The sequence below is a fragment of the Carlito syrichta genome, unplaced genomic scaffold (assembly GCF_000164805.1).
Source record: "Carlito syrichta isolate Samal-C Ts95f unplaced genomic scaffold, Tarsius_syrichta-2.0.1 Scaffold307172, whole genome shotgun sequence".
Lineage (NCBI taxonomy): Eukaryota > Metazoa > Chordata > Mammalia > Primates > Tarsiidae > Carlito > Carlito syrichta.
In genome coordinates, this window is record NW_007251268.1 from 186,883 (window position 1) to 213,397 (window position 26,515).

The 26,515-nt window shown below is 41.3% G+C and overlaps 1 protein-coding gene across 3 annotated transcripts in view; it reads left to right on the top strand.

Moving 5' to 3' along the window:
• The first annotated feature begins 4,717 nt into the window (after window positions 1–4,717).
• Window positions 4,718–26,515, top strand: part of S100PBP (S100P binding protein) — a 39,517-nt gene continuing 17,719 nt past the window's right edge. Inside the window, exons 1-4 of one of the 3 annotated variants that reach the window (XM_008063985.2) lie at window positions 4,718–5,225; window positions 6,159–7,036; window positions 7,713–7,801; window positions 9,668–9,774. In XM_008063985.2, coding sequence (XP_008062176.1) covers window position 5,225; window positions 6,159–7,036; window positions 7,713–7,801; window positions 9,668–9,774 — 1,075 coding nt within the window. In that variant the 5' untranslated portion in view covers window positions 4,718–5,224. Of the gene's footprint in view, window positions 5,226–5,690; window positions 5,815–6,061; window positions 7,037–7,712; window positions 7,802–9,667; window positions 9,775–26,515 lie in introns of those variants that run through there. The other 2 variants (XM_021715505.1, XM_021715506.1) reach the window with 2 other exon arrangements.

Genomic DNA, 26,515 nt, shown 5'->3' on the forward strand with positions numbered 1-26,515 from the left:
TTTTTTGAGTTGGAGTCTTACTCTGTTGCCCAGGCTGGAGTGCAGTGGGCACACTCACGACCACCACAGCCTCTACCTGCTGGGCTCAGGCAATCCTTCTACCTCAGCCTTCCAAGTAGCTGGAACTACAGGCGTGTGCCACCACATCCATCTAATTTTTTGATTTATTGTAGAGATGTTTTACCAAGTTGCCCAGGCTGATTTCAAACCCCTGGACTCAGGTAATCCTCTCACCTTGGCCTCCCAAAGTGCTGGGATTACAGGCTTGAGCCACTGCCTGGCCAAGAATCAAATTTCATTGGTATAGAACTTTTAGGTTTAGAGTGCTTTCATAAACATCCCCTCATTTAATCCTCATGCTATATGTGTTTGAAGTTAACTAAATATGTATCCCCCTTTTTGCAGATGTGTGTTCTCATCTGTATTGAGATTCAGGGACTTGAAGTGAATAGCTGAAGTCCAGTTCCTCTATACAAGATTGATCAGTGAGCATTAACTTGCAGAATTAGCCTGATATTTCAGATGGCCATATAGCCTGGTCCTTAGTGACAATATGGTTGAATGCTGGGTTAAAATAAAAGACAGAGTTTACTGGATAATTTCAGGCAGGGTCTGGGGGAAGTTATGTACCAGTCTGATACTCTTTTCCTGTCATTCCTGTCCTTCTCTTAAGACTCTTCAGGGGTCAGGGAGATGATGACGGTTGGATGAATTGATGACTATGGCCAGCACTTAATTTGTCTTTTACATTGTGCCTTTAGTGTGTTAAATTTATGATTTCATTTAATTCTTATTAACAACCCTATGAGGTAGATACTACGATATTCTTTACTATACAGGGAGTTTATTTAAGACTTGAGTATAGTCATTTTATTTTTCCCACTGACTTGATAATTTTAAAATGTTTTTATTATTTTAAGCATATAAGAAAGCAGCGTAATAATGAATACCATTATATCTACTGTCCAGCTTTGTTTTATGTTGCCATATTTATTTCAGGTCTTTTCTTGTTACTTGTTTTTTGAGTTGGAGTCTTACTCTTCTCACCCAGGCTGGAGTGTAGTAGCATGCTCATGGCCACTCTTGCCTCGACCTGCTGGGCTTACGCCATCCTTCTGCCTCAACCCTCCAAGTAGCTGGAACTACAGACGCATGCCACTGTGCCCAGCTAGTTTTTGTGATTTTTATTGTAGTGACGAGGTCCCACCAAGTTGCCCAGGCTGGTCTTGAACCCTTGGACTCAGGCAATCCTCTCGCCTTGGCCTCCCAAAGTGCTGGGATTATCGGCTGAGCCACCTTGTCCAGCTTCTTGTTTTAAAGAAATAAAACATTGCAGATAGAATTAAAACTCCTCATGCCCCCCAGCCATTCCTCTTCCCTCTCCAGTACCAGAGGTAACCACTATCCTGAATTTGGTTTTTCGTCTTCATGTGAATTTTTGTAGTTTTATGATAGATATGTATCTGTACCCAATATATGATATTGTTTCTTTAATACATTTCTGGAAAAAAATATAGGGTGTCTGTAGATTAAAATACTCATAAGACATGTCAGCTAGCACATTGTATAGCCCCTGTTTGGATACTGATTTTTTTTAAGCTTAAAAAAAATGATAATTGGAAATCTGAATATTTTATGATAAGGAATTTTTGTTATTTACAGATGAAATGATGTAATGCCTGGGATTTGCTTCAAAATAACCCAGTAAAGGGGAGAAGTAGATGGGGCAAGATTAACCATGGGCTGATAGTTGTTAGGAATGGTGGGTAGGTGGGGGCTCATTATACTATTATGTTACTTATGTATATATTTTACATTTTCTGTAATAAAAAGTACTTTTGAAAATGTGCAAATGACATTGCAAAGAATGATTTGTGCAAATTAAAAATTATCTCTCCCTCTGTACGTATATTTGGTATTGTTTTTTGTGTTTTTGCTCCTAGACCTATTGGAACATTCTGTGAGAAAAGCTCAGAAAAGCCAGTTTTGTATGTTTAGATATGTCACATAGAAATTGATTACTGCAGTGGTTGTGAAGGATATTGATCCTATGCGTGCAAGTAAAGTTTGCAAGTAATGTTTTTCTTCTAGTGAAGTTTGGTTACATTCATAGGTATTTCTCATGTTCTTTCTTTCCACCTGTGAGACCAAGGGAAGCCTTCTATGCATAATAAGATGGTTTAAATTATTTTTTTCCAAGACAAAAACCCTACAGATGGTATCTACATCTTCCATAGTTTATTAGAGATTGTACTGAATTTAGAAGGCCTAAGTCTCAAATCTAGCTTTGCCATTTGCTGACCAATTCTGGACAAGTTTGTCACAAGGGTGGTAAGGAAAATATTGCCTTTGGAATTAGACATGGATTTTGATCCTTGTTCTAGCATCATTAGTTATGTGTACTCGGTTAAGTTACTTTAATTCCTATGTACTTAAGTTTCTCAAGAGTGACAATCTGTTGAATTCTCCATTTGGCCAAGTAAGGGCTTGGACTAGGCCTTATTGTAAGGAATTGGGATGAGGGGGCAGTGGTCTAGAAAGGACTTCTAAGAAATGTAGCTGCTTAAACCCAGTACCTGTGATATTTGTGTCTGACAACTATAAACTTTCTTAGATCAAATAAACATTTCAAAAGTTTTTGTTCCTGCTGCCTAAAGGAATAGCTTCACTCTGTAAAAAGTAATTAGGCAGAGAATCACTTTTTTCTTCATAGAGGTACCTGCTTCAATACCTGAAACTCTCACAATTGCTAGAATACAGTATTGGTAAAATAAAAAAAAGTACTAGTGGCTATAAGTTTAAATATAACAGAAAATTTAGTTTCTTTGATAAGATTAAATTTACCAGTTGTATTGGGGCTAAATTAGAATTGTAAAATCTATCTCATATTGGTGCTTAATTTTCAGTGTTGTCTCCCTAGAAAGATTATACATTCCTTGAGGTTGGGAACTATGTCTTTATTTCTTGGAAACCATATAGAGACATCATGTAGTTGTGTAATAATTTTTGTCTCAGAAAATATTTTCTAAAAGAATGCATGAATTGAAGTTAAAACTCAAGGTGTGGTAATGGAGGGCAGTGGAGTAGGGGAAATCTTACAGTTAGAAGGCTACAAGGGCTGGGCTCAGTGGCTCAGCCTGTAATCCCAGCATTTTGGGAGACCAAGGTGAGTGGATTGCCTGAGCCCAGGGGTTCAAGACCAGCCCAGGCAAGTTGGTGAGACTTCGTCTCTACAATAAATACAAAATTAGGCCGGGCACGGTGGCTCAGCCTATAATCCCGTGCTTTGGGAGGCTGAGGTGAGTGAATTGCCTGAGCCTGCGAGTTCGAGACCCGCCTGGGCAACTTGGCGAGACCTCATCTCTACAATAAATAAAAAAAATTAGCTGGGTGTGGTAGTGCGCGCCTGTAGTTCCAGCTACTTGGAAGGCTGAGGCGGAAGGATCGCCGGAGCCCAGCAGGTCGAGGCTGTGGTGGCCGGGAGCAGCCACTGCACTCCAGTCTGGGCAACAGAGTGAGACTCCAACTCAAAAAAATAAAAAATTAGCTGGATGTGGTAGCGCAGGCCTGTAGTTCCGGCTACTTGGAAGACTGAGGCAGAAGGATCGAGGGAGCCTAGCAGGTCGACGCTACGGTAGCTGTGAGTATGCCACTGCACTCCAGCCTGGGCGATGAAGTGAGACTCTAATGCCAAGAAAAAAGAGCTACAGGAATTTTCCAAATGATTGAGTGCAGTATTTAAGCATTTCTTACAGTTTCTCAGATGTGATATGTGAAATATCAGCTTCTATCATCTTTCTCATCTGGGAAATGATTATACATTGGGTCTGTCATTAACTGTTTAAAGATTGGATTTTGGCTGGGCATGATGGCTCATGCCTATAATCCCAGCATTTAGGGTGGTGGAGGCAAGAGGATTGCTTGTGTCCAGGAGTTCAGTACCAACCTAGGCAACATAGACCTTGTCTCTACAAAAAAATAAATTAGCTGAGTGTGGTGGTGCATGCCTGTAATCCTAGCTACTCTGGAGGCTGAGACAGAAGGATCACCTGAGCCCAGGAGGCCAAGGCTTCAGTGAGCCAGGACTGTGCTACTGTATTCCTGCTTGGGTGACAGAGTGAGACTTCAACTCAGAGAAACAAAACAAGCTAGATTTTAATTATACAAGTAAACATACAAGTAGAAAATTAAAACAATACTGACAAAAGTCTTTCCTTGACCTACCTCTGTTTTCCCACAGGTTATAATAACTTTGTGTTTGTGTCTTTTCTTTTCTTTTTTGAGTTGGAGTCTCACTCTGTTGCCCAGACTGGAGTGCAGTAGCATGCTCCCGGCTACCGCAGCCTCAATCTACTGGGCTCCAGCGATCCTTCTGCCTCAGCCTTCCAAGTAGCTGGAACTACAGGCGTGTGCTACTATGCCTGCCTCAGCCTTCCAAGTAGCTGGAACTGCAGGCACGTGCTACCATGCCTGGCTAATATTTTGATTTATTGTGGAGATGAGGTCTCGCCAAGTTGCCCAGGCAGTTCTTGAACCTGCCGGCTCAGGCAATCCACTCACCTCAGCCTCCCAAAGCGCAGGATTACAGGCTGAGCCACTGAGCCCGGCTGTGTTTGTGTCTTTACTGAACTTTTTTTTGCATTTATATATATATTGAAAATGAAATTTTTAAAATGTGTGGTTGCAACTAATTTTTAGATTTTGGTGGAATCTTAGACATTGCCTAATCTGTCACTTTCCTGTCTTATCAATGAACCCAGATGGTCAAGTAGCTTGCCATGTTATTAGAGTTGGTTAGTGATACAACAAGGACTACAGCCCAAGTCTTTGGACTCCCAAGCCAGTATGCATCCTATAAAGGAAATGATAGTCTTAAGAAAGTACACATTTTTGGGAGGAACAAAACTAGTTCCTTTAGTTGCATAATTTTTTCTCTAAAGATTTTTTTTGGTGTTCTTGACTTAAAAAAATCCAACTTTCTGATATTAAAAAAAAAAATCAAGATCAAAATTAATACATGGAGCACCTTAAAGCATAATACAGTTGACTTTGTAATTAGCAGAGTTGAAAGTGATGAGAAGATCCTTTAATTTTCTTTGTGCCTGCAGGAAGGTGGGAGTCAATCATTTTGACAAGTCTCCTGAAAGGAACAGCTAGCAGGAGCTGAAACCTTTTTCCATTTGCTCTTGTGGCAAAGGCAGAGATCACTCCAGCAGCTCCACACAGTATGGAAGACATTTATCTTCTTGTATTCTTGATTTTTTTTTGAATTTCAAAAGTAATGCATATTTGTTTTTTTTTAAAGTGTAATCTGAGTGCCTAAGCATTTGATATAACGTATATTTGTTTTGTTTGTATGTTGTCAATATCATTCCATGATAGTACATATAGATCTATTTCATTGTGCTTTTAAATAGTTAATGAATATTCCATAGCATGAGTGTGCTATGATTTTACTGAACAGTTCTCTTGGTGATGGACATTTAGATTGCCTCCAATTTTTGGCTATTTTGAATAGCACTGCTTTGAAATCCTTGTATATGTATCCCTGTGCATTTGAAACAGGCACTTCTAAAGGATATATTTCCAGAAGTGAAATTGCTGGGTCAAATGTTATTGCCAGATTTTTCTTCACAAAATGTTGTGTTGACAAACTCTTACCGATAGTGTTTAAATTCTTGTTTCTCTAAATCCTCACTAATGCAGATTATCATGTGATCTTAATTACTACCATTTTGATAGGAAAAAGTCTCATTGTTCTAACGTGTATTTCCGTGCTTCTAGTAAGGTTAAATATATCTTAAAATTATTTCTGTTTTTGTCTTTTGAGTTGGAATCTGTCACCCAGACTGGAGTGCCATGGCATGCTCATGGCCACCTCAGCCTTCCAAGTAGCTGGAACTACAGGCGTATGCCACCACGCCTGGCTAATTTTTTTATTTATTGTAAAGGTGAGGTCTCGCCAAGTTGCCCAGGCTGGTGTCAAACCCCTGGACTCAGGCAATCTGTTCACCTCCACCTCCCAAACTGCTGAGTTTACAGGCATGAGCACCGCACCCAGTATGTTACAAGTCACAGTGCAAAGATTTTGAAATGTTAGAATATCATCCCATATACAATGGATTGGAATTGATATAAGGTTATTTCCTGTTCCTCAGTGAAACCGCCTCTTATTTCTCCGGATATGACGTGCTCACAGGTACCCTCTGAACAGTCTTCTGGTACCTCTCTCTTGCCTAAAGACACTACCCCATTTTCTTGGGGTTCCTTGGATGAGGAGAAATTAGATGACTCCTTGCTGGAACTGTCTGATGGAGAAGAAGATGATGACAATTTTAGTTACACCGAGGAAGAGATTGAGAGATTCTTGAAGGATGATGACCTATCAAATGAGAATACTTCTTGTGGAGGAACGTTGTGTAAAGATGATGGCCAACGTGTTGAAAAGGAAGGAACAGGGAGTCAAGTTCTACTTGATACTCCTCAAGAGAAAAATTCATTGTCCAGCTTGGGATCAGTAGCTGAGCCTGAGATCCCTGTCCTCGTCAAACTACCTCAACTAAGTACATCAGTTGGTCATGGATCAAATCCTACTAAACCATTAAACAGACGCTCTGCAGTAGAAAAGAATCTTATTAAAGTAACTGTTGCACCATTTAATCCAACAGTTTGTGATGCTGTGCTTGATAAGGACAAGACTGATTCATCCAAAGATACTGAAAAACCCTCTTCCTTTGGGGAAGCGATAAGAGGAGATAGTTTAAGCCCAAATGAGAGCAAACTTTGCACCGTATCTGAAGGGATTAGCCCCAATAACTCTGCGTGGGATGGACCCCTGCGCTCTTCTGCAAACAGTAACTTTCAACAAACTATCTCTAATAAAAATATGCCTGACAGTAAGAAACCTACATCTGCATTCTCTCAGATCTCAGACCATTCAGAGACTCCTAATATGGAGTCATCCTGGAAAAATGGTGAATCACATAAATCAAGTTGTGAAATGAAGCTTCCAGTTGTTTCCAGTTCATCAAATAAAGTAGGTACATTTAGAGGTATACATTTACATTTAAAGGTGTACCTACATTTAAAGTAGATAGAGTTAAAGATGAAGAGAAAAACAAAATTATTTTCACTCAGAAGCTGTATAGCAGAGTTCCCATATATCCCCTTTCCCCCCCACTTGTACAACTTCCCCTACTATGGACATCTTATACCACAGTAGTACATTTGCTGCAATCTTAGCAGAGCTTTGTATTCAGACAAATTGGGGTTTGAATCCTGACTAGCCCTGACACCCAGTCTGGAGTGCAGTGGCACGCTCACAACCATCACAGCCTCAACCTGCTGGACTCAGGTGATCTTTCTGCCTCAGCCTTCCAAGTAGCTGGAACTACAGGCATATGCCACCACACCCAGCTAGTTTTTTGATGTAAAGATGAGGTCTCGCCAAGTTGTCCAGGCTGATTTCGAGCCCCTGGATTCAGGCAATCCTTTCACCTTTGCCTCCCAAAGTGGTGGAATTATGGACATGAGCCACTGTGCCCTGCTGAGATCTCACTTCAAGCACTACCATAATACCTGGTACACAGTAGTGTTCAAGGATATGCTTTTGTAGTCTTTAGTTAAAAAATATTTCCATAGTGGTGTTTTCAGTGGTTTTCTTAAAGCTAAGACTACTTTTCCTTTCTCATTCTTTTTGCTCTGAAAAAAAGCAGGATGTTCTTGGCAAGGATTCTGGAAAGATGAAAGGCCATGAGAGAAGACTAGGCAAAGTCATTCCTGTTCTACAAACCAAAACCAGGTAACCTAACCGTATAATTATTCTGATTTCTGATTTCTGTTGGTTCTCTTCAGTTCCTTTCCTCCTCAGTTTCCCTTTAGTATGGGCAAAAAACCCTGCTTCAGGAGTAAGCAAACTTGAAGTTCTGGCACTACCAACTATGTGATCTCGGGCAAGTCAAATAATCTCTCACCTCAGTTTTTTGTTTGGTTTTGTTTTGAGTAAGAGTCTCACTCTCAATCAGGCTGGAGTGCAGTGGCATGATCAAGGCTCAGCGAAGTCTCAACCTCCTAGGCTCAGGCAAGCCTTCTGCCTTAGCCTCTCGAGTAGCTTGGGACTACAGGCACTTGCCACTATATCTGGCTAATTTTTTTTGTGTGTGCTTTTTTGTTTTGTTTTGTTTTGTTTTGTTTTACAGAGGTGATGTCTCGCTGTGTTGCCTAGGCTGGTCTCAAACTCCTGGGCTCAAGCAGTCTTCCTACCTCAGCCTCCCAGAGTGCTAGGATTACAGGAGTAAGCCACTGCGCCCAGCCTCACCTCAGTTTTTATGCATAAAATAAGGCTAATTATGCCTTCTCTGCTGCCTTACAAGGTTATTATGAAAGTAAAAGGCCAGGCGTGGTGATCCAAGCCTGTAATCCCAGCACTTTGGGAGGCCGAGGTAAAAGGATAGCCTGAGCCCACGAGTTCGAGACCAGTCCGGGCAACTTGGCGAGACCTCATCTCTACAATAAATCAAAAAATTAGCTGGGCATGGTAGTGCGCGCCTGCAGTTCTGGCTACTTGGAAGGCTGAGGCAGAAGGATCGCCTGAGCCCAGCAGGTCAATGGGAGACCATGAGTATGTTTGCTGCACTCCAGCCTGGGCAACGGAGTGAGACTCCAACTCGAACAACAACAACAACAAAAGAAAGTAAAAAAAGACTAGTGAAAGCACTGTATAAATGTAAGGTTTCTTCTGTGTATGGGGAAGCTTGGCCACATTTATGATAGGAGGTTAACAGAAATGTTAAAAGTATAGCTAGTAGAAAATCATTTTGTTATCTTTCCCAATTTGCATACAACTGTCCTTGGGGAAAGTTCCTGTAGGGGTTGCATATTTGGGTCATCTTTTCAGTTTATTTTCTTGTTGCCAGGAGATGGCAGTGTCACCACATGGGCCTTTTCAATTGTGCTAGAAAAACTTTTTTAGATTGAATCAGATTGACTTTTGATTATACATTTATTATATATTTCCTTAGTGTAAAAATTTTAATTCTTATAAATAAGGCTAAGATTCCTTTTGACTAGTACCCTTAATCCCAGTTTGTTGTTTTTTTTCATAATTGAAGGAATTCTTGTGAATTGCTTGCAATAGAAATTATTATCAAAAGAACACAAGGCAGGCTATTTGGAACAGTACTAAATTTATTATCTCAGTATTCTCATCCACTAACTCGTTAGTACAGTCAATCAGTATCAGTAAAGGTCAGAAATTGTTCTTGCCAATGTCACCATTGCCTTAATTGCCAGATCTCAATGGGTTTTTTTTGTCTTATCTCTTTCAGCTTTCTAACTTGGTTGTGTGAAGTTAGCTATATCCTGACTAATCAACAAATGCTTTCTTTCTCTACAGACTAGGTAATCTTCATCTTCATGTTCCTTGTTAGCAGGAAATTGTGTCTATTTCTTCCTCTTTCTCCCAACTCCTTGATTTCAGCTTCATATTGTGTGACTAACGTGATCTTCTGCTCCTGGAAATTTTATCTCTGGAACTTACTTGTTCTAACTAATCAGCAGTATATGACTTCTCTTTACAAAGTACTATACTGATGGTTTTTTTTTTTTTTTTTTGAGTATACTAATGGTTCTATTGGACTATTTTCCCTCATGGTTTGCTTTGTTCCAGGACTAATGCTCCAGTGTTTTCACAATCAAATTTAGAAGAGCAGAAGCAAATTTATCTCAGGCGTGTCATTGCTCATATAGAAGAAGATCCAGTGGACTCTAACCAAGGTAATGTGATAACCAAAGAATGGCATATAAAATATGTGACGGGACATTTTCTTTCCAGTGTAATGTAGCTTAAACTGGAAGATTGTTTTGAATTTTCTTCAATTGGTGAGAAAGATAACTTCCTTACCCAAAGATTTTTACTTTAAGGGATTGCCTAACCAAATAATCCTCAAAGTGGTTTGACTAATCATTATTAGAGTATGGTCTAAGTGCACTCATACCAGTACATGAAAAGTGCCTCCCACTTGGCTGAGGGCTATAACCCAGACTTGTTTTTTGTTTTTTGTTTTGAGTTGGAGTCTCACTCCGTTGCCCAGGCCAGGCTGGAGTGTGGTGGCATACTCATGGCCACCTCAGTGTCAACCTGCTGGGCTCCGGCAATCCTTCCGCCTTAGCCTTCCAAGTAGTTGAAACTAGAGGAGTGCTCTACCACGCCCAGCTAATTTTTGATTTATTGTAGAGACGAGTCTCGCCTTGTTGCCTGGGCTAGTCTTGAACCCACGGGCTCAGGCAATCCATTCACTCAGCCTCCCAAAGTGCTGGGATTACATGCTAAGCCACTGAGCCTAGCCGATTTATACTTTTTGCTAGGTATTTTTTTGTCTGAAAAATAGTAGAAGTGAAGTCGGGTATAGTGGCTCATCCCTGTAATCCCAGCACTTTGGGAGGCAGAGGCAAGAGAATTGCCTGAGTTCAAGGGTTCAAGACCAGCCTGGGCAACTTGGTATGAGATCTTGTCTCTACAGTTAATCAGAAAAATTAGCCGTGTGTGGTAGTGCACGCCTGTGCTTCCAGCTACTTGTGCCTCAGCCGGAGGGCTGAGGCAAAAGGATCACCTGACCTCAACAGGTTGAGGCTACTGTGACCATGAGCATGTCACTGCACTCCAGGCTGGGAGACAGATTTGAGACTCCAACTCAAAAAACAAAAAGTAAGTGGATGACCAGGAACTGCTTACTAATCATTATTTGTTTGTTTTTTTTTAATTTGAAATTATTTGTTTTCCCTGTTACCTTCAGCATTTAAATATAAAAAGCAGGCATTTCAAACACTATCCTGCATTTTGGCTTCTGAATAAAAGTTCTTGAAAAGTTTGACTACCTTCCAGATCCTTAAAGCTACATTTTTCCCTACTTCATTGGAAGCTAAGGCAAACCAAAGTGCCTTGATTCTTTCTCTAGCTCTCAAAAGACTAGAGTCTATGTTATCATTCAGCCTGAATTGTTGGCTATTGGGAAAACTAAAGGGAAACTTGTGGGCAGAACTGAAGGTGCAGAGGTTGGAGAGATTTTATACTGATAACAGAATTCCTTTTCATAAAGAGGACTGTCGTTTTTAGCTGCTTTCCTTGTTCATTCAGCACACTTTTCTCAAGTACTTTCAGTGGTGTTAGGTTTGAAGATTAGGAAGTAGAAATGTAAAGGGGAGTAAGATAGGGTCTTGGCCCTCTGGGAATTCATAGTCCAGAGAAGGAGAAGAAATTGCACTGTAATATTGATTAGTGTTCTAATAGAATTACATATAGAGTGCAGTAGGAACAGGGAAGGAACCCTCCTGCTTGTGCTTGGGTGAAAGATGGGGAAGAGTGATGCCCTATGTAGGCTTCAGAGAGAAGATAATTCGTTTAATTACTCTAAGATTTATTATAAATCACTAGGGAGGGTTTTTTTAAGGAGAATTTTTGGTCCTTCTGCAGAAGAGACTCCTCTTTTGACAAGTCTTAAATTATTTAGTAGTTGTTTTTCTTGTTTGTTTTATGTGGCTATGAATGAAAGGTTTAGCGCTCTGAGATATCAGTTAGAATAATTTTTTATTCCAGGTCCTTTAATTTATCTTATTATTTATTTAATTATTTTTTATTTCATTTCTATTGCCCAGGCTGGAGTGCAGTGGTGTGATCCCGGCTCACTGCAGCTTTAACCTCCTGGGCTCAAGTGATCCTCCCCTCAACCTTCTCAGTAGGTTGTACTACAGGTGTGTACCACCACACCCAGCTAATGCTTTTTTTTTTTTTGGTATAGACAAGATCTTACTATGTTGCCCAGACTGGTCCCAAACACCTAGGCTCAAGCGATTCTCCTGCCTCAGCCTCCCGAAGTGCTGTGATTATAGGAATAAACCACCTTGTCTAGCCTCAGGGCCTTTAATTTTTTGCTCAAGATTTCATTAAGCAATCAAATATTACTTGTACTAATTTCTCAACCCTCTGTGAGATCCCTTTACTTGAACTATTTAGGTCTGGTAGTAGTAGAGACATCTCACACTCCACACCATAGAAGGGGCAGATTTAAAAGAAGTTGATCTCTATTCAAGTTTTGTGAAAGAAACCTACTTATGATGTTGCTTTTCCCTCCATGAGGTGACTTTCCTTTTTTTGTATCCTAGGCAAATGACACTGATGATATCTAGTTCTCATTTAGGGCATTTAAAGAAAATTCTGCAAGAAAAGCAAAGAGCACAAAAAGCAGCAGTTCACATTATAGCATCTTTTCTAATCTTCTTCCCCATTTAGCAGTCTCTCTCCCAATATTGCCACTACAATCTATATCACATAAAGAAGAGTTAGAATAACTAATATAGTCGAAAGACACATACTTTACTGGTTGGGACAGTAAAGTCTAGTCTAGAGTTAGCTTTTGGGTTCATACCTTGGCACCACTGCTTACTGACTGGGTGAGCCATTAAAAATTAACTTTTAAAATGGGGATAAGTCTGGGTGTGTTGACTCAAGCCTGTAATGCCAGCACTTTGGGAGGCTGAGGCAAGAGTATTGCCTGCATTCAGGGGTTTGAGACCAGCCTGGGCAACTTGGTAAGACCTCATCTCTTCAATAAATTAAAAAATCAGCCGGGCGTGATGGCATGTGCCTGTAGTTCCAGCTACTTGGAAGGCTGAGGCGGAAGGATCGCTGGAACCCAGCAGGCGAGGCTGCGGTGGCCCGGAGCGGCCACTACACTCCAGTCTGGGCGACCGAGTGAGACTCCAACTCAAAAAAAAAAAAAAAAAGAAAGAAACTCTAATTCAAAAAACAAACAAAAAATGGGGATAATTATGAGGCTTAGCCAATATGAAAGTTATACAAGTATAATGCATAAAACAGTACCTAGATCTAGCAACAAACATTTTAATTTATTTTTTATTTTATTTGAGTTGGGAGTCTCCCTCTGGCTGGAGGGCAGTGGCACACTCCTGGCCACTGCAGCCTCGACCTGCTGGGCTCAGGCGATCCTTCCACCTCATCCTTCCAAATAGCTGGAACTACAGGCATGTGCCACCATGCCCAGCTAATTTTTTGATTTATTGTAGAGATGAGGTTTCACCCAGTTAGTTGCTAGGGCTGATCTCGAACCTGTAGGCTCAGGCAATCCTCTTACCTCAGCTTCCCAAAGTGCTGGGATTATAGGTGTGAGCCACTGTGCCCAGCCTAACATTTATTAAATACTATTATTAACTAGAAAATAAATCTTTTTATGTTGAGGTTTTCATGAGTAAAATAGTGTGATGTCTGGTATTTGGTCTTTTTCTGAGTTGGAGTCTCACTCTTGCCCAGGCTGGAGTGCAGAGGCACACTACAGCCACCGCAGCCTTGACCTCCTGGGTTCAGGTGATCCCTCTGCCTCAGTCTCCTGCATAACTGGAACTATAGGTGTGTGCCACCATACCCGACTAATATTTTTATTTTTTTGTAGAGATGAGGCCTCACTGTGTTGGCCAAACTGGTCTTTAACTCCTCTGCTCAAGGGATACTCCTGCCTCAGCCTGCCAAAGTGCTGGATTATAGGTGTGAGCCACTGCATCCCGCCCCAGATCTTAAGATTTTATATACCATATTGCACAGGGCAGAGTAGTGTATTTTTCATCTTTCCTCTATTTACATGTGCAGTATACTGCAGCCAGAAGCAAAAATAGGGAGCATAGTACTCTTGTCCTTCTTTTTGAGACGTTTAGTGCTGCTTCACTTTGGAAAAGTGCACTTCTTCAGGTTCTTATCAGACATAGAGAAATTAGTCAGGAGTAGATTCATATGTTGTTCTTGCCAATTCAGTTTGAATCCTCACCACTGGGTTAGCCATCCCCTTTCACTTTATCAATAGTGTGAATATTATTGATGTGTAGAATGTAACAAAATAAATCACCCTTCAACGCCATTATTCTAATATAGGTATAATATCTTTAGTGCCACATAGGTTTTCAATAACATTTACAAAGAAATACCAACCACTTTCTGGTATCCCAGCTAATGAAAAGTTTACATGGAATTATAAGTTAAAGTAGCAAACATCTGAGTTTGGTGGGCTCAGCCTGTAATCGCAGCACTTTGGGAGGCTGAGGTGAGTGGATTGCCTGAGTCTGGGGGTTTGAGACCAGCCCAGGCAACTTGGTGAGACCTCGACTCTACAATAAGTAAAAAACAAATAAAATAAAATAAAGTAGAAAAGGACCACTAAGATCTTCTCTTTAACCTCCTAACGTAAATCTGTTCTATATATCTGTCAAGTGACCATTTTACTTTTGTTGAGAGTTCTAGTAATACAAAATTCATTATTTCATGAGGCTGGCTATTCATTGCTTAGAAAATTCTAATTGTTGGAAAGTTATTTCTTACATTGAGTCAAACTTGGCTTCCCTATGATTTCTAGTGTTAGTTCCTAGTTCTGCTCCCTAGGATCACGAGTATAATTTCTTTTTCTCTCTCATTTTTTATTCTTTTCAGACGTATGAAGTAATGACTTTGTCTCCTACAAAGAAAAAAACATTAAAAATCGCCTATAAATCCATCCCGCCACCTAGAAATAATACCTTTTCTGTAAGGTAGAATATTTACAGGGAAATTACATATTAGTTGCTTGTGATCTGCTTTCTTTGTACTTAATATATTTTAAGGACTTTTTCATGTTAAATATTTCAAATTAAAGTTTTTAATAATTACAAAGTATTTTGTTATATAATTTATTCCATCTTGGTTAATTCAGTTGTATCCATTTTCATTAGTAATGCCGCAGTGAACATTCTGGTCAATAAATGTTTATGTACAGCTCTTATTTCTATAGGATGAATCCCTAAAAGTGGAATTGCTAGGTAAAGTATATAAACATTTTTAAAATGTTTGTTATATGTTACCAGACTGTCCTTCTCCCAAAAATTTTATTAATTTTTTTTTTTTAAGTTGAGAAAGCAGGATTTATTGAGGACAGAAAAACTCCCAGAGTGGGAGGGGACCCGAGAGGGTTGCCAATTTTATTAATTTTTATTGTCACCAGTTTGACAGGTAAACCTTAACATATTTTAATAGTGAGGTTAGACATTGTTTATGTTTATTGACAATTTATACTTAATCATAATTTCTTAAAATCACCTGATATCTAGTCCATATTCCAATTTCCAGTTTTTCCAAAAATGTCTTATGTAACTTTTTCAAACAGCATTTAATCAAGGTATACATGTTTAGTTATTGTCTCCTTAATCTCTTTTAATTTAGGTCACTTGTTTTGTTTATTTAGAGTTGGGGTCTCACTCTGTCACCCAGGCTGGAGTGCAGTGGCACACTCACGGCCACCGTAGTCTAGATTGCCTGCTGGGCTCAGGTGATCCTTCCCTTCACCTTTCCAAGTAGCTGGAACTATAGGCATGTGCCACCACACCTGGCTAATTTTTTGATTTACTGTAGAGGTGAGGTCTCTTCAAGTTTCCCAGGCTGGTCTTGAACCCATGAACTCAGGCAACCCTCTCACCTCGGCCTCCCAAAGTGCTGGAATTATAGGTGTGAGCCACTGTGCCCAGCCTATTCACTTATTTTTATTTATTTTTTGAGTCAGAATCTCACTCTGTTGCCCAGACCGCAGTGCAGTAGTACGTTCATTGTCACCACAACCTCCACCTGCTGGGCTCAGCAATCCTTCTGCCTCAGCCTTCCAAGTAGCTGGGACTACAGACACACACCACCATGCCTGGCTTAGGTCACTTGTTTTATAGATTGTTTCAAATTCTGAATTGTGGCGGTTTTCTGTGGTGTTCTTTAATTTGTTCCTACATTCCCTATATTTCCTGTATCCTGGAAGGTGGGTCTAGAGGTAGAATTCAATTCAGATTAACCTATTTTGGAAGGAATAATTCATAGGTACTATAGTGTATTCATCCTGTATCAAATTAGGAGGTGAGCTGGGCATGGTTGCTTATGCCTGTAATCTCAGTAGTTTGGGAGACCAAAGCAGGAAGATTGCTTGAGTCCAGGAGTTCAAGACCAGCCCAGGTAACATAGTGAGACCTCATCTCTACATAAAACCCAAAAGTGAGCCAGGTATGGTGACAAGCACTTGTGGTCCCAGCTACTCTCAGGAGGCTGAGACAGAAGGATTGCCTGAACCCAGGAGTCAAGGCTGCGGTGAGCTGTGATCACCAGCTTGGGTGATGGAGTGATACTTTGACTCGAAAACAAAAAAAAAAATTAGGAGACATATCCTAATGACAAATTGTTCCATGAATGTGATACTAAGTTTGTTATGGTGTTGTGTTAACTGCCATATCTTTCCATTTTCCCCTTTGTAATTAGTAAATCATCTGTGGGGTGGTGCTTTGGTACCATGTGACTATTCAATTCCCCACAACTAACTATTCACCTAATGGCTTGAGCATTTATTGATGATTTTTGCTTGAATGAGCTACTATGCTGTGAGTTGCATAGAAGATGTTCATTTTCTAAATACAAGACTGCCAAAAAATGTATACACATTTTAAGTATGATGTTTGCTCAAAAGATGGTGTTAATCAAATGAATGCTAGCATCACCATGTGACAGGAAGGACAATCAAAGAAACTGGTGGAAACACAGTTGGATGAACATATATTACACATTGCTACCATAATTCAATTCAGCATTGAAAAGTAATACATAGGCCATGCTCAGTGACTCAGCCTGTAATCCCAGCACTTTGGGACGCTGAGGTGAGTGGATTGCCTGAGCCTGTGGGTTCGAGATCAGCCCAGGCAACTTGGCAAGACCTCGTCTCTACAATAAGTCAAAAATTAGCTGGGCGTGGTAACACGTGCCTGTAGTTCCAGCTACAGGCTGAGATGGAAACATCACTAGACCCCAGCAGGTAGATGCTGGGGTAGCCATGAGTGTGCCACTACACTCCAGCCTGGGCGACAGAGTGAGACTCCAACTCCAAAAAAAAAAAAAAAAAAGGAAAGAAAAGAAAAGTAATACATAGATAACATCTCTTAAAATGTGTATATATATTTTTGGCATCCCCATGTATCATTTCTTGTATAGTTAATAGCTAGTTTTCTTTTATAAAGATTTTCTGTTTTTTTAAATATCACTATATCCTTATGGATTTTCTTTTTTTTTTTTGAGACAAGTTTTCACTCTGTTTTCCAGGCTAGAGTGCAGTGGTGTAATCACAGCTCACTACAGCCGTGACTTCCTGATTTCAAACAATCCTTTCACTTCAACCCTCTGAGTAACTGGGACTACAGGCATGCAACACCATTCTTGGCTAATTTTTTTATTTTTATTTTTGTAGAGACGAAGTCTTGCTTTGTTGCCTAAGCTGATCTTGAACTCCTGGGCTCAATCATCCTACTTTAGTCTCCCAAGTGCAGGGATTACAGGGGTGAGCCACTGTGCCTGGCCCAGTTACTATTCTTTTTTTGTTTTTTTTGTGTTTGTTTTTTTGAGTGGGAGTCTCACTCTGTCACCCAGGCTGGAGTGCAGTGGCCGCTCCCGGCCACCACAGCCTCGACCTGCTGTGCTCCAGTGATCCTTCTGCCTCAGCCTTCCAAGTAGCTAGAACTACAGATGCGCACTACCACACCTGGCTAATTTTTTTGATTTTATTGTAGAGATGAGGTCTTGCCAAGTTGCCCAGGCGGGTCTCGAACCTGCGGGCTCAGGCAGTCCACTCACCTCAGCCTCCCAAAGGCGTGGATTACAGGCTGAGCCACCGAACCCACCTTTTTTTGTTTGTTTTTTTTTTTTTGAGTCAGAGTCTCACTCTGTCACCCAGGCTGGAGTGCAGTGGCACATTTGTGGCCGCCCCAGCGTCCACCTGCTGAGCTCAAGCAATCCTTCTGCTTCAACCTTCCATGTAGCCAGAATTACAGGTGTTTACTACCATACCCAGTTAATTTTTTGATATATTGTAGAGACGAGGTCTCACCAGGTTGCTCAGGCTGGTCTCGAACCCCTGGGCTCAGTCAGTCCTCTCGCCTTGGCCTCCCACAGTACTGGGATTACAGACTTGAGTTACCACACCCGGTCTACTATTCTTTTTTTTCTCTCTTTTTTTTTTTTTTTTTTTTGAGTTGAAGTCTCACTGTCGCCCAGACGAGTGCAGTGGCCGCTCCCGGCCACCGCAGCCTCGCCTGCTGGGCTCCAGCGATCCTTCCGCCTCAGCCTTCCAAGTAGTCAGAATTACAGGCATGCACTACCACACACCCGGCTGATTTTTTTTTATTTATTGTAGAGATGAGGTCTCGCTGCCCAGGCGGGTCTTGAACCCGCGGGCTCAGGCAATCCACTCACCTCAGCCTCCCAAAGGCACGGGATTACAGGCTGAGCCACTGAGCCCGGTTTACTATTCTTTTTTGATGCTCAATTTGTCTCGAATTTGACAAATGGGAGCTCCTTCAAGATGACACTTACTTCTTTTGACATGGTCCTATTAATTTTTAAAATTGTGGTGAAAACTTATATCATTTATATGTAATTTTATTATTGTATAAAATTTTTTTTTTTTTTTTTTTTTTGAGTTGGAGTCTCACTCTGTCGCCCAGACTGGAGTGCAGTGGCCGCTCCCGGCCACCGCAGCCTCGACCTGCTGGGCTCCGGCAGTCCTTCCACCTCAGCCTTCCAAGTAGCCGGAATTACAGGCATGCGCTACCACGCCCGGCTGATTTTTTGATTTATTGTAGAGATGAGGTCTTGCTGCCCAGGCGGGTCTCGAACCCGCGGGCTCAGGCAATCCACTCACCTCAGCCTCCCAAAGGCGCGGGATTACAGGCTGAGCCACCGAGCCTGGCCCATTTTAACCATTTTAAAGTGTGCAGTTCAGTAGTGCTATATATATTCACATGTTGTGAAACATCTCCAGAAATTTTTGTTTTCCAAATCTGAAATTCTGTACCTGTTCAACAATAACTCCTCTTGTTTATCTCCCCCAGTCCCTTTTAACCACTATTCTATTTTGCTTTTTTGAATTTGGCTACTTGAGATACTCTGTAGAAGTGGACTCATCCAGTGTTTGTCTTTTTGTGACTGGCTTATTTCACTTAGCAAAATGTCTTCAGGGTTTATCCATATTGTGGTATGTGACAGGATTTCCTTTCTTTTTTTTTTGAGTAGGAGTCTCACTCTGTCATCCAGGCTGGAGTGCAGTGACATGCTCACCACCACTATAGCCTCGACCTGCTGGGCTCAGGTGATCCTTTTGCCTCAGCCTTCCAAGTGACTGGAACTACAGGTGCGCCACCACACCTGGCTAATGTTTTGATTTATTGTAAAGACGAGGTCTTGTCAAGTTGTCCAGGCTGATATCAAACCCTTGGACTCAGGCAGTCCTCTTGCCTCTGCCTCCCAAATTGCTGGGATTACAGGCGTGAACCACTGTGCCTGATGATTTCCTTCCTTTTTAAGGCCGAATAATATTCCGTTGTATGCATATACCATATTTTGTTTATTCATTCATTTGTCAATGGACATCTGGGTTACTTCCCCCTCTTGTCATTCCGAATAATGCTGCCATGAATGTGGTCTACAGATATCTCTTTGAGACCCTATTTTTAATTCTTTTGGATATATGTCCAGAAGTGGATCGCTAGACCATATGGTAGGTCTATTTTTGATTTTTTGAGAAACTGCCACAATGTTTTCCACAGCAGTTGCCCCATTTTACAATTCTGCTAGCAGTGAACAAGAGTTTTGATTTTTTTCCCATCCTTGCCAACACTTGTTACATGTTTCTTTTCTTTTTTTTTTAATAGTAAGAGTCCTAATGGTTTTTAGAGATGGGGGTTTCACTGTGTTGCCCAGGTTGGACTTGGACTTCTTGACTCAAGCGATCCTCCTGCCTCAACCTCCCCAGTAGCTTGAACTATAAGCAAATATCACTGTGTTTGGTGCAAATTTGAAACTATACCCATTAAACGGTAATTCCTTATCCTCATTCTCCTCTCCCCTTGCCTGTGGCAACCACCATTTTACTTTCTCTTTATGGATTTGACTGCTCTGGGTACCTCACATAAGTGAAATAATGCAGCATTTGTCTTTTAATTACTGGCTTACTTCATTTAGCATAATATCCTCATGTTCATACATGTTGTAGCATGTGTCAGAATTTCTCTTTTTCCTTTTTTTGAGTTGGGGTCTTGCTGTGTTGCCCAGGCTAGAGTGTAGTGGCACAATCACAGCTTACCACAGTCTTGACCTCCTGGACTCAGATGATTCTTCTGCCTCTGTCTACCAAGTAGCTGGGACTATAGGTGCACGCCACCATGCCCAGCTAGTTCTTTTTTATTTTTTTGTATAGTTGAGGTCTCACTCTGTTGCCCTGGCTGGTCTCAAACTCTTGACCTCTAGCAATTCTCTCACTTCGGACCCAGCACCACACCTGGCAGAATTTTTTTTCTTTTTAAGGCTGAATAATATTCCAGTATATACCACATTTTGCTTATCCTTTCATCTATCAATGGACACTTGGGTTGCTTCCTTTTAGCTACTGTGAATAGCTGCTCTGTATGTGCATCTACAAATATCTCTTTGAGACTCTGCTTGCAATTCACATATGCCCAGAAGAGGAATTGCTGGATCATATGGTAATTCTATTTTTAATCTTTTGAGGAACTGCCAAACCGTTTTTCACAGCAGGTTCACCATTTTACATTCTCACCAACAATACACAAGGGTTCCAATTTCTTCATATTCTTGCCGACAGCCAACATTTTCTTTTAGAGACAGGGTCTTATTCTGTCAGCCAGGCTGGAGTAGTGGCACAACCATAGCTCACGCAGCCTTGAACTCTCCTGAAGTCTAGTGATCCTTCTGCCTCATCCTCCCAAGTAGCTAGGATTATAAACATGAGCCACTGTACATGGCCTATTTTCTTTTTTTTAATTATTTTTTATGAGAGTCAACCTAATGGGTTTAAGGTGGCCAATCTTTTCAATTTTAGACATTCTAATACATGTGTAGTGATATCTCATTGTGGTTTTAATTTGCATTTTCCTATTGAGTAATAATAGTGAGCATCTTTTAATATGCCTATTTGCCATCTCTGTAGCTTCTTTGGTGAGGTATCGTTTGCCCATTTAAAAAATTGGATTATTTGTTTGTTTGTTTTAAGTTGAAGTCTCACTCTGTCACCCAGGCTGGAATACAGTGGCATGCTCATGGCCCCTTCAGCATCGACCTTCTGGGCTCAGGCGATCCTTCCGCCTCAGCCTTCCAAGTAGCTGAAACTACAGTCATGTGCTACCATTCCCAGCTAATTTTTAAAATTTATTATAGAGATGAGGTCTTATCAAATTGCCTAGGCTGTTCTCAAACCCGTGGACTCAGGCAGTCCCCTCACCTCGACCTCCCACAGTGCTGGGATTATAGACTTGAGCCACCGTACCTGGCCATTTGTTTTCTTTTCATTGAGTTTTGAGAGATTTTTTTTTTTGAGTTGAGGGAGTGCAGTGGCACGATCATGGTTCACAACAGCCTTGACCTCCTCGGTTCAGGTGATCCTTCCTCCTCAGTTTTCTGAGTAGCGAGACTACAGGCATATGCCACCATGCCTAGATAATTTTAAAATATTTTTTGTAGAGACGAGGTCTCACTATGTTGCCTAGGCTGGTCTCGAACTCCTGGACTCCTGGGCTCAAGAGATCCCCCTGCCTTGGCCTCCCAAAGTGCTAGTATTATACAGACATGAGCCACTGTGCCAGCCTGAGGTTTTGTTTGTTTGTTTGTTTGTTTGTTTTAATCTAAATGCAAGTCCTTTGCCAGATAAGTAATTTGCAATTGTTTTCTCCCAGTCTATGGCTTGTCTTTTCATTATCTTAACAGTATCTTTTAAAAAACAGAAGTTCCAGCTGGGTGTGTTGGCTCACACCTGTAATCCTAGCACTTTGGGAAGTGGAGGCAAGAGGATTGCCCTGAGCCCAGGGGTTTGAGACCAGCCTAGGCAACTTGGAGAGACTTTGGTCTCTACAATAAAACTTAAAAATTAGCTGGACATGTTGGCGTGCACCTGTAGTTCTAGTTAGTTGAAAGGTTGAGGTGGAGCCGGGCTTGGTGGCTCAGCCTGTAATCCCGCGCCTTTGGGAGGCTGAGGTGAGTGGATTGCCTGAGCCCGCGCCTGGGCAGCAAGACCTCATCGCTACAATAAATCAAAAAAATCAGCCAGGCGTGGGCGTGGTAGCGCATGCCTGTAATTCCCGCTACTTGGAAGGCTGAGGTGGAAGGATCGCTGGAGCCCAGCAGGTCGAGGCTGCGGTGGCTGGTGGCCGGGAGCGGCCACTGCACACTCCAGTCTGGGCGACAGAGTGAGACTCCAACTCAAAAAAAAAAAAAAAAAAAAGTTGAGGTGGAAGGATTGCCTGAGCCCAGCAGGTTGAGGCTGCAGTGGCCATGAGCGTGCAGTTGTACCTCAGCCTGGGTGACGCAGTGAGACTCCAACTCAAAAAAATAAAATAAAATAAAAAAAGAACAGAATCTCCTGGTTTTGATGAAATAAGTGTATTTTTCCTGGTAATTATTAGTTACACAGATGAAGTAAGTTTAATCAAGATTTTAACTTTATGAATTATACTTTCATGTGGTATCTAAGAAATCTTTGTCTGACTCAAGGTCACAAAGATTTTCTCCTATGTTTTCTTCTAGAAATTTTATGGCTTTAGGTGTTAGATTTAGATCTATGATTCATTTTGAGTTCATTTTGTTTGTTTGTTTGTTTGTTTGTTTTTGAGTTAGAGTCTCACTCCGCCGCCTAGGCTGGAGTGCAGTGGCACTCTCCTGGCCACTGCAGCCTTGACTTGCTGGGCTCCAGCGATCCTCTCACCTCAGCCTTCCAAGTAGCCGGAACTACAGGCGCGGGCTACCAAGCCTGGCTAATTTTTGATTTAATGTAGAGACGAGGTCTCATCAAGTTGCCTTGCTGGGTTTCGAATCCACGGGCTCAGGCAATCCACTCACCTTGGCCTCCCAAAGTGCTGGGATTACAGACTGAGCCACCGAGCCTTGGCCTTGTTTGTTTTTTGAGTTGGAGTCTCACTCTGTATCCAGGCTGGAATGCAGTGGCACAATTGTGGCTCACCACACCCTCAACCTCCTGGGCTCAGGTGATCCTTCCACCTCAGAGTCTCCTGAGTAGCTAGGACTATAAGTATGTATTACTATGCCTGGCTGATTTTTTGTAGAGATGAGGTCTCTGTGTTGCCTAGGCTAGTCTTTAACTCCTGGGCTCAGTTTTCCTTCCTCAACCTCCCAAAGTGCTGGAGCCACCATGCCTGGCCAACTTTTTTCCTTTTTTGGCACCTTTTAAAAAAATTTACTTCTTTTTTTTTTTTTGAGTTGGAGTCTCACTCTGTCGCCCAGACTGGAGTGCAGTGGCCGCTCCCGGCCACCGCAGCCTCGACCTGCTGGGCTCCAGCAATCCTTCCGCCTCAGCCTTCCATGTAGCCGGAATTACAGGCATGCGCTACCATGCCCAGCTGATTTTTTGATTTATTGTAGAGATGTGGTCTTGCTGCCTAGGCGAGTCTCAAACCTGTGGGCTCAGGCAATCCACTCACCTCAGCCTCCCAAAGGCACGGGATTACAGGCTGAGCCACAAAAATTAGGGCTAAAAAAAAATTAGTTTTATTAATAAATAGTAGATGTGCATATTTTGGGGGTACACATATGATAATTTAATACATTCATATAATCTGTAAAGATCAAATCTGTATGATTGGGATATTCATCATAAAATTTTTTTAAAGAGTTGGGGGTACAAGTGCAAGTTTGTTACATGGACATATTGTGTTTCATGGGGATTGGGTCTCAGGTGGCCCATTCCCAGATAGTGAGCATTGTACCTAAGAGGTAATTTCTGAACCCTAACCCTCCTTCCTGCTTTCCCCCTCATTGGGTCCCCAGTATCTACTATTTCCATCTTTGTAGCCATTTAGCTCCCATACATAAGTGAGAACATGCAGTGTTTGGTTTTCTGTTTCTGAGTTAGTTTACTTAGGATGATGTTCTCCAGCTCCATTCATGTTGCTGCACAGGACATGATTTCTTTTTTTTTTTTTAATGACTGCATAGTATTCCATAGTATATGTGTATCGTATTTTCTTTTCTTTTTTTTTTTTTTTTTGAGTCAGAGTCTCACTCTGCCACCCAGTCTGGAGTACGATGGCACACTCACGGTTACTGCAGCCTCAACCTGCTGGGCTCATGCGATCCTTCTGCTTCAACTTTCCAAGTAGCTGGAACTAAAGATGCATGCCACCCCACTCGGCTAATTTTTTTTTTTTTTTGAGTTGGAGTCTCACTCTGTCGCCCAGACTGGACCTGCTGGGCTCCGGTGATCCTTCCACCTCAGCCTTCTGAGTAGCCGGAATTACAGGTGCACGCTACCACACCCGGCTGATTTTCTGATTTATTGTAGAGATGAGGTCTTGCTGCCCAGGCAGGTCTCGAACCCGCGGGCTCAGGCAATCCACTCACCTCAGCCTCCCAAAGGTGCAGGATTACAGGCTGAGCCACCGAGCCCGGCTCACTCAGCTAATTTTTAAATTTATTATAGAGACGAGGTCTTACCATGTTGCCCAGGCTGGTCTCGAACCCCTAGGCTCTGGCAATCCTCTCTCCTCCACTTCTTTAAAGTGCTGGGATTACTGACGTGAGCCACTGTGCCCGGCTTACCATACTTTATTTAGTCAATCAATCGTTGGTGGGCACTTTGGTTGATTCCATGATTTTGTTATTGTAAATAGTGCTGCAATCAACATAAGAGTACAGGTATCTTTCTTATATGGTGATTTATTTTCCTTTGGGTAGCTCCCTAGCAGTGGGATTTGTGAGTTGAATGGTAATTCAATTTTTAGTTGTTTGAGAAATCTTCATTCTGTTTTCCATAGAGGTTGAATTAGTTTACAATTCCACCAATAGTGAATGATGTTCTCTTTTCTCAACAGCCACGCCAACATCTGTTGTTCTTTGACTTTTTAATACTAGCCATTCTGACTTGGGATTTTAATTTGCATTTATCTGGTGATTAATGATGTGGAGCATTTTTCATATGTTTGTTGGCCACCAGTGTGTCTTCTTTTGAGAAGTGCCTTATTCATGTCCTTTGCCCACTTTTTGAGGAAGTTGTTTTTTTCATATTGAGTTGTTTGAGTTCCTTGCAGAGTCTAGGTATTAGCCTTTTGTCTGAGGCATAATTTACAAATATTTGTCTCATGCTAGACGTTTTCTGTTCACTATTATTTCTTTTGCTGAACAGAAGTTTTTTAGTTTAGTAAGTTCCATTTGTGTATTTTTGGTTTTGTTACAATTGCTTTTGAAGCCTTTTGTCATGAAATGTATCAACTTTATTAATGTTCCTTAAAAAACAACAACAACAACAACAACAAACCCTGGCTTTTGTTTTATTGATTTTTCTCTAACTTTTTGTTTTCTACTTCATTGATTTCTATTCTGATATTTATTATCCAAATTTATTATTTTCTTTCTTTGGATTTTCTTTGGTCTTCTTTTTCTAGTTTCTTTAGATGATTGCTGTGTTAATTGACTTGGTACTTTTCTAATTTAGTGAAGGATGTCAGAAGAAAGAAATAGATTTATGCAGTCAACCTGCTATGCGTATCTGGAAGTGTGCCCTCTTTTATTATATATATATTTATTTATTTTTTGAGTTGGAGTCTCACTCTGTCACCCAGACTGAAGAGGAGTGGCATGCTCTGGGCCACTGCAGCCTCGACCTGCTCGGCTCAGTCGATCCTTCCACCTCATCCTTCTAAGTAGCTGGAACTACAGGCATGCGCCCCCATGCCCAGCTAATTTTTTGATTAATTGTAGAGACGAGATCTCACCAAGTTGCCCAGGCTGGTCGCGAACCTGTGGGCTCTGGCAATCTTCTCACCATAGCCTCCCAGAGTGCTGGGATTATAGGCATGAGGCACCACACCCAGCCTATGGCAAGGCTTTTAATTACAGATGTAATAGATATATAGTAGAGCATTTCAGAATTTCTTTATCTTCTTGAGTTCATTTTGATAGTTTGTGTCTTTCAAGAAATATATCTATTTTTGCTAAGTTGATGAAATTATTGGCCTAAAATTATTCATAATATTGCTTTATTATTCCTTTACATACTGTAGGGTTTGTAGTGATAATCACTGTTTCATTTCTAATAGTGGTAATTTATGCCTTTTTTTCTTGAACAGTATATCTAGGAGTTTATTGATTTTATTAATTTTTAATTCCCCAGGTGAGTTTTTAGTTTTGCATTTAGTTGTTTTTGGCCTTTATGTTTTCTATTTCACTAAATTTTTTTTCACTTACCTTTATTGTTTCCTTTCTTCTACTTGGGATTTAATTTGCTCTTGTGTTATAACTCTTTTTTAACATTTAGTTGGAGTCTCACTCTGTCACCTAGACCGGAGTGCGGTGGCACACTCAAGGCCATGGCAGCCTCAATCTGCTGGGCTCAGGTCATCCTTCTACCTCAGCCTTCCAGGTAGCTGGAACTACAGGCGTGTGCTA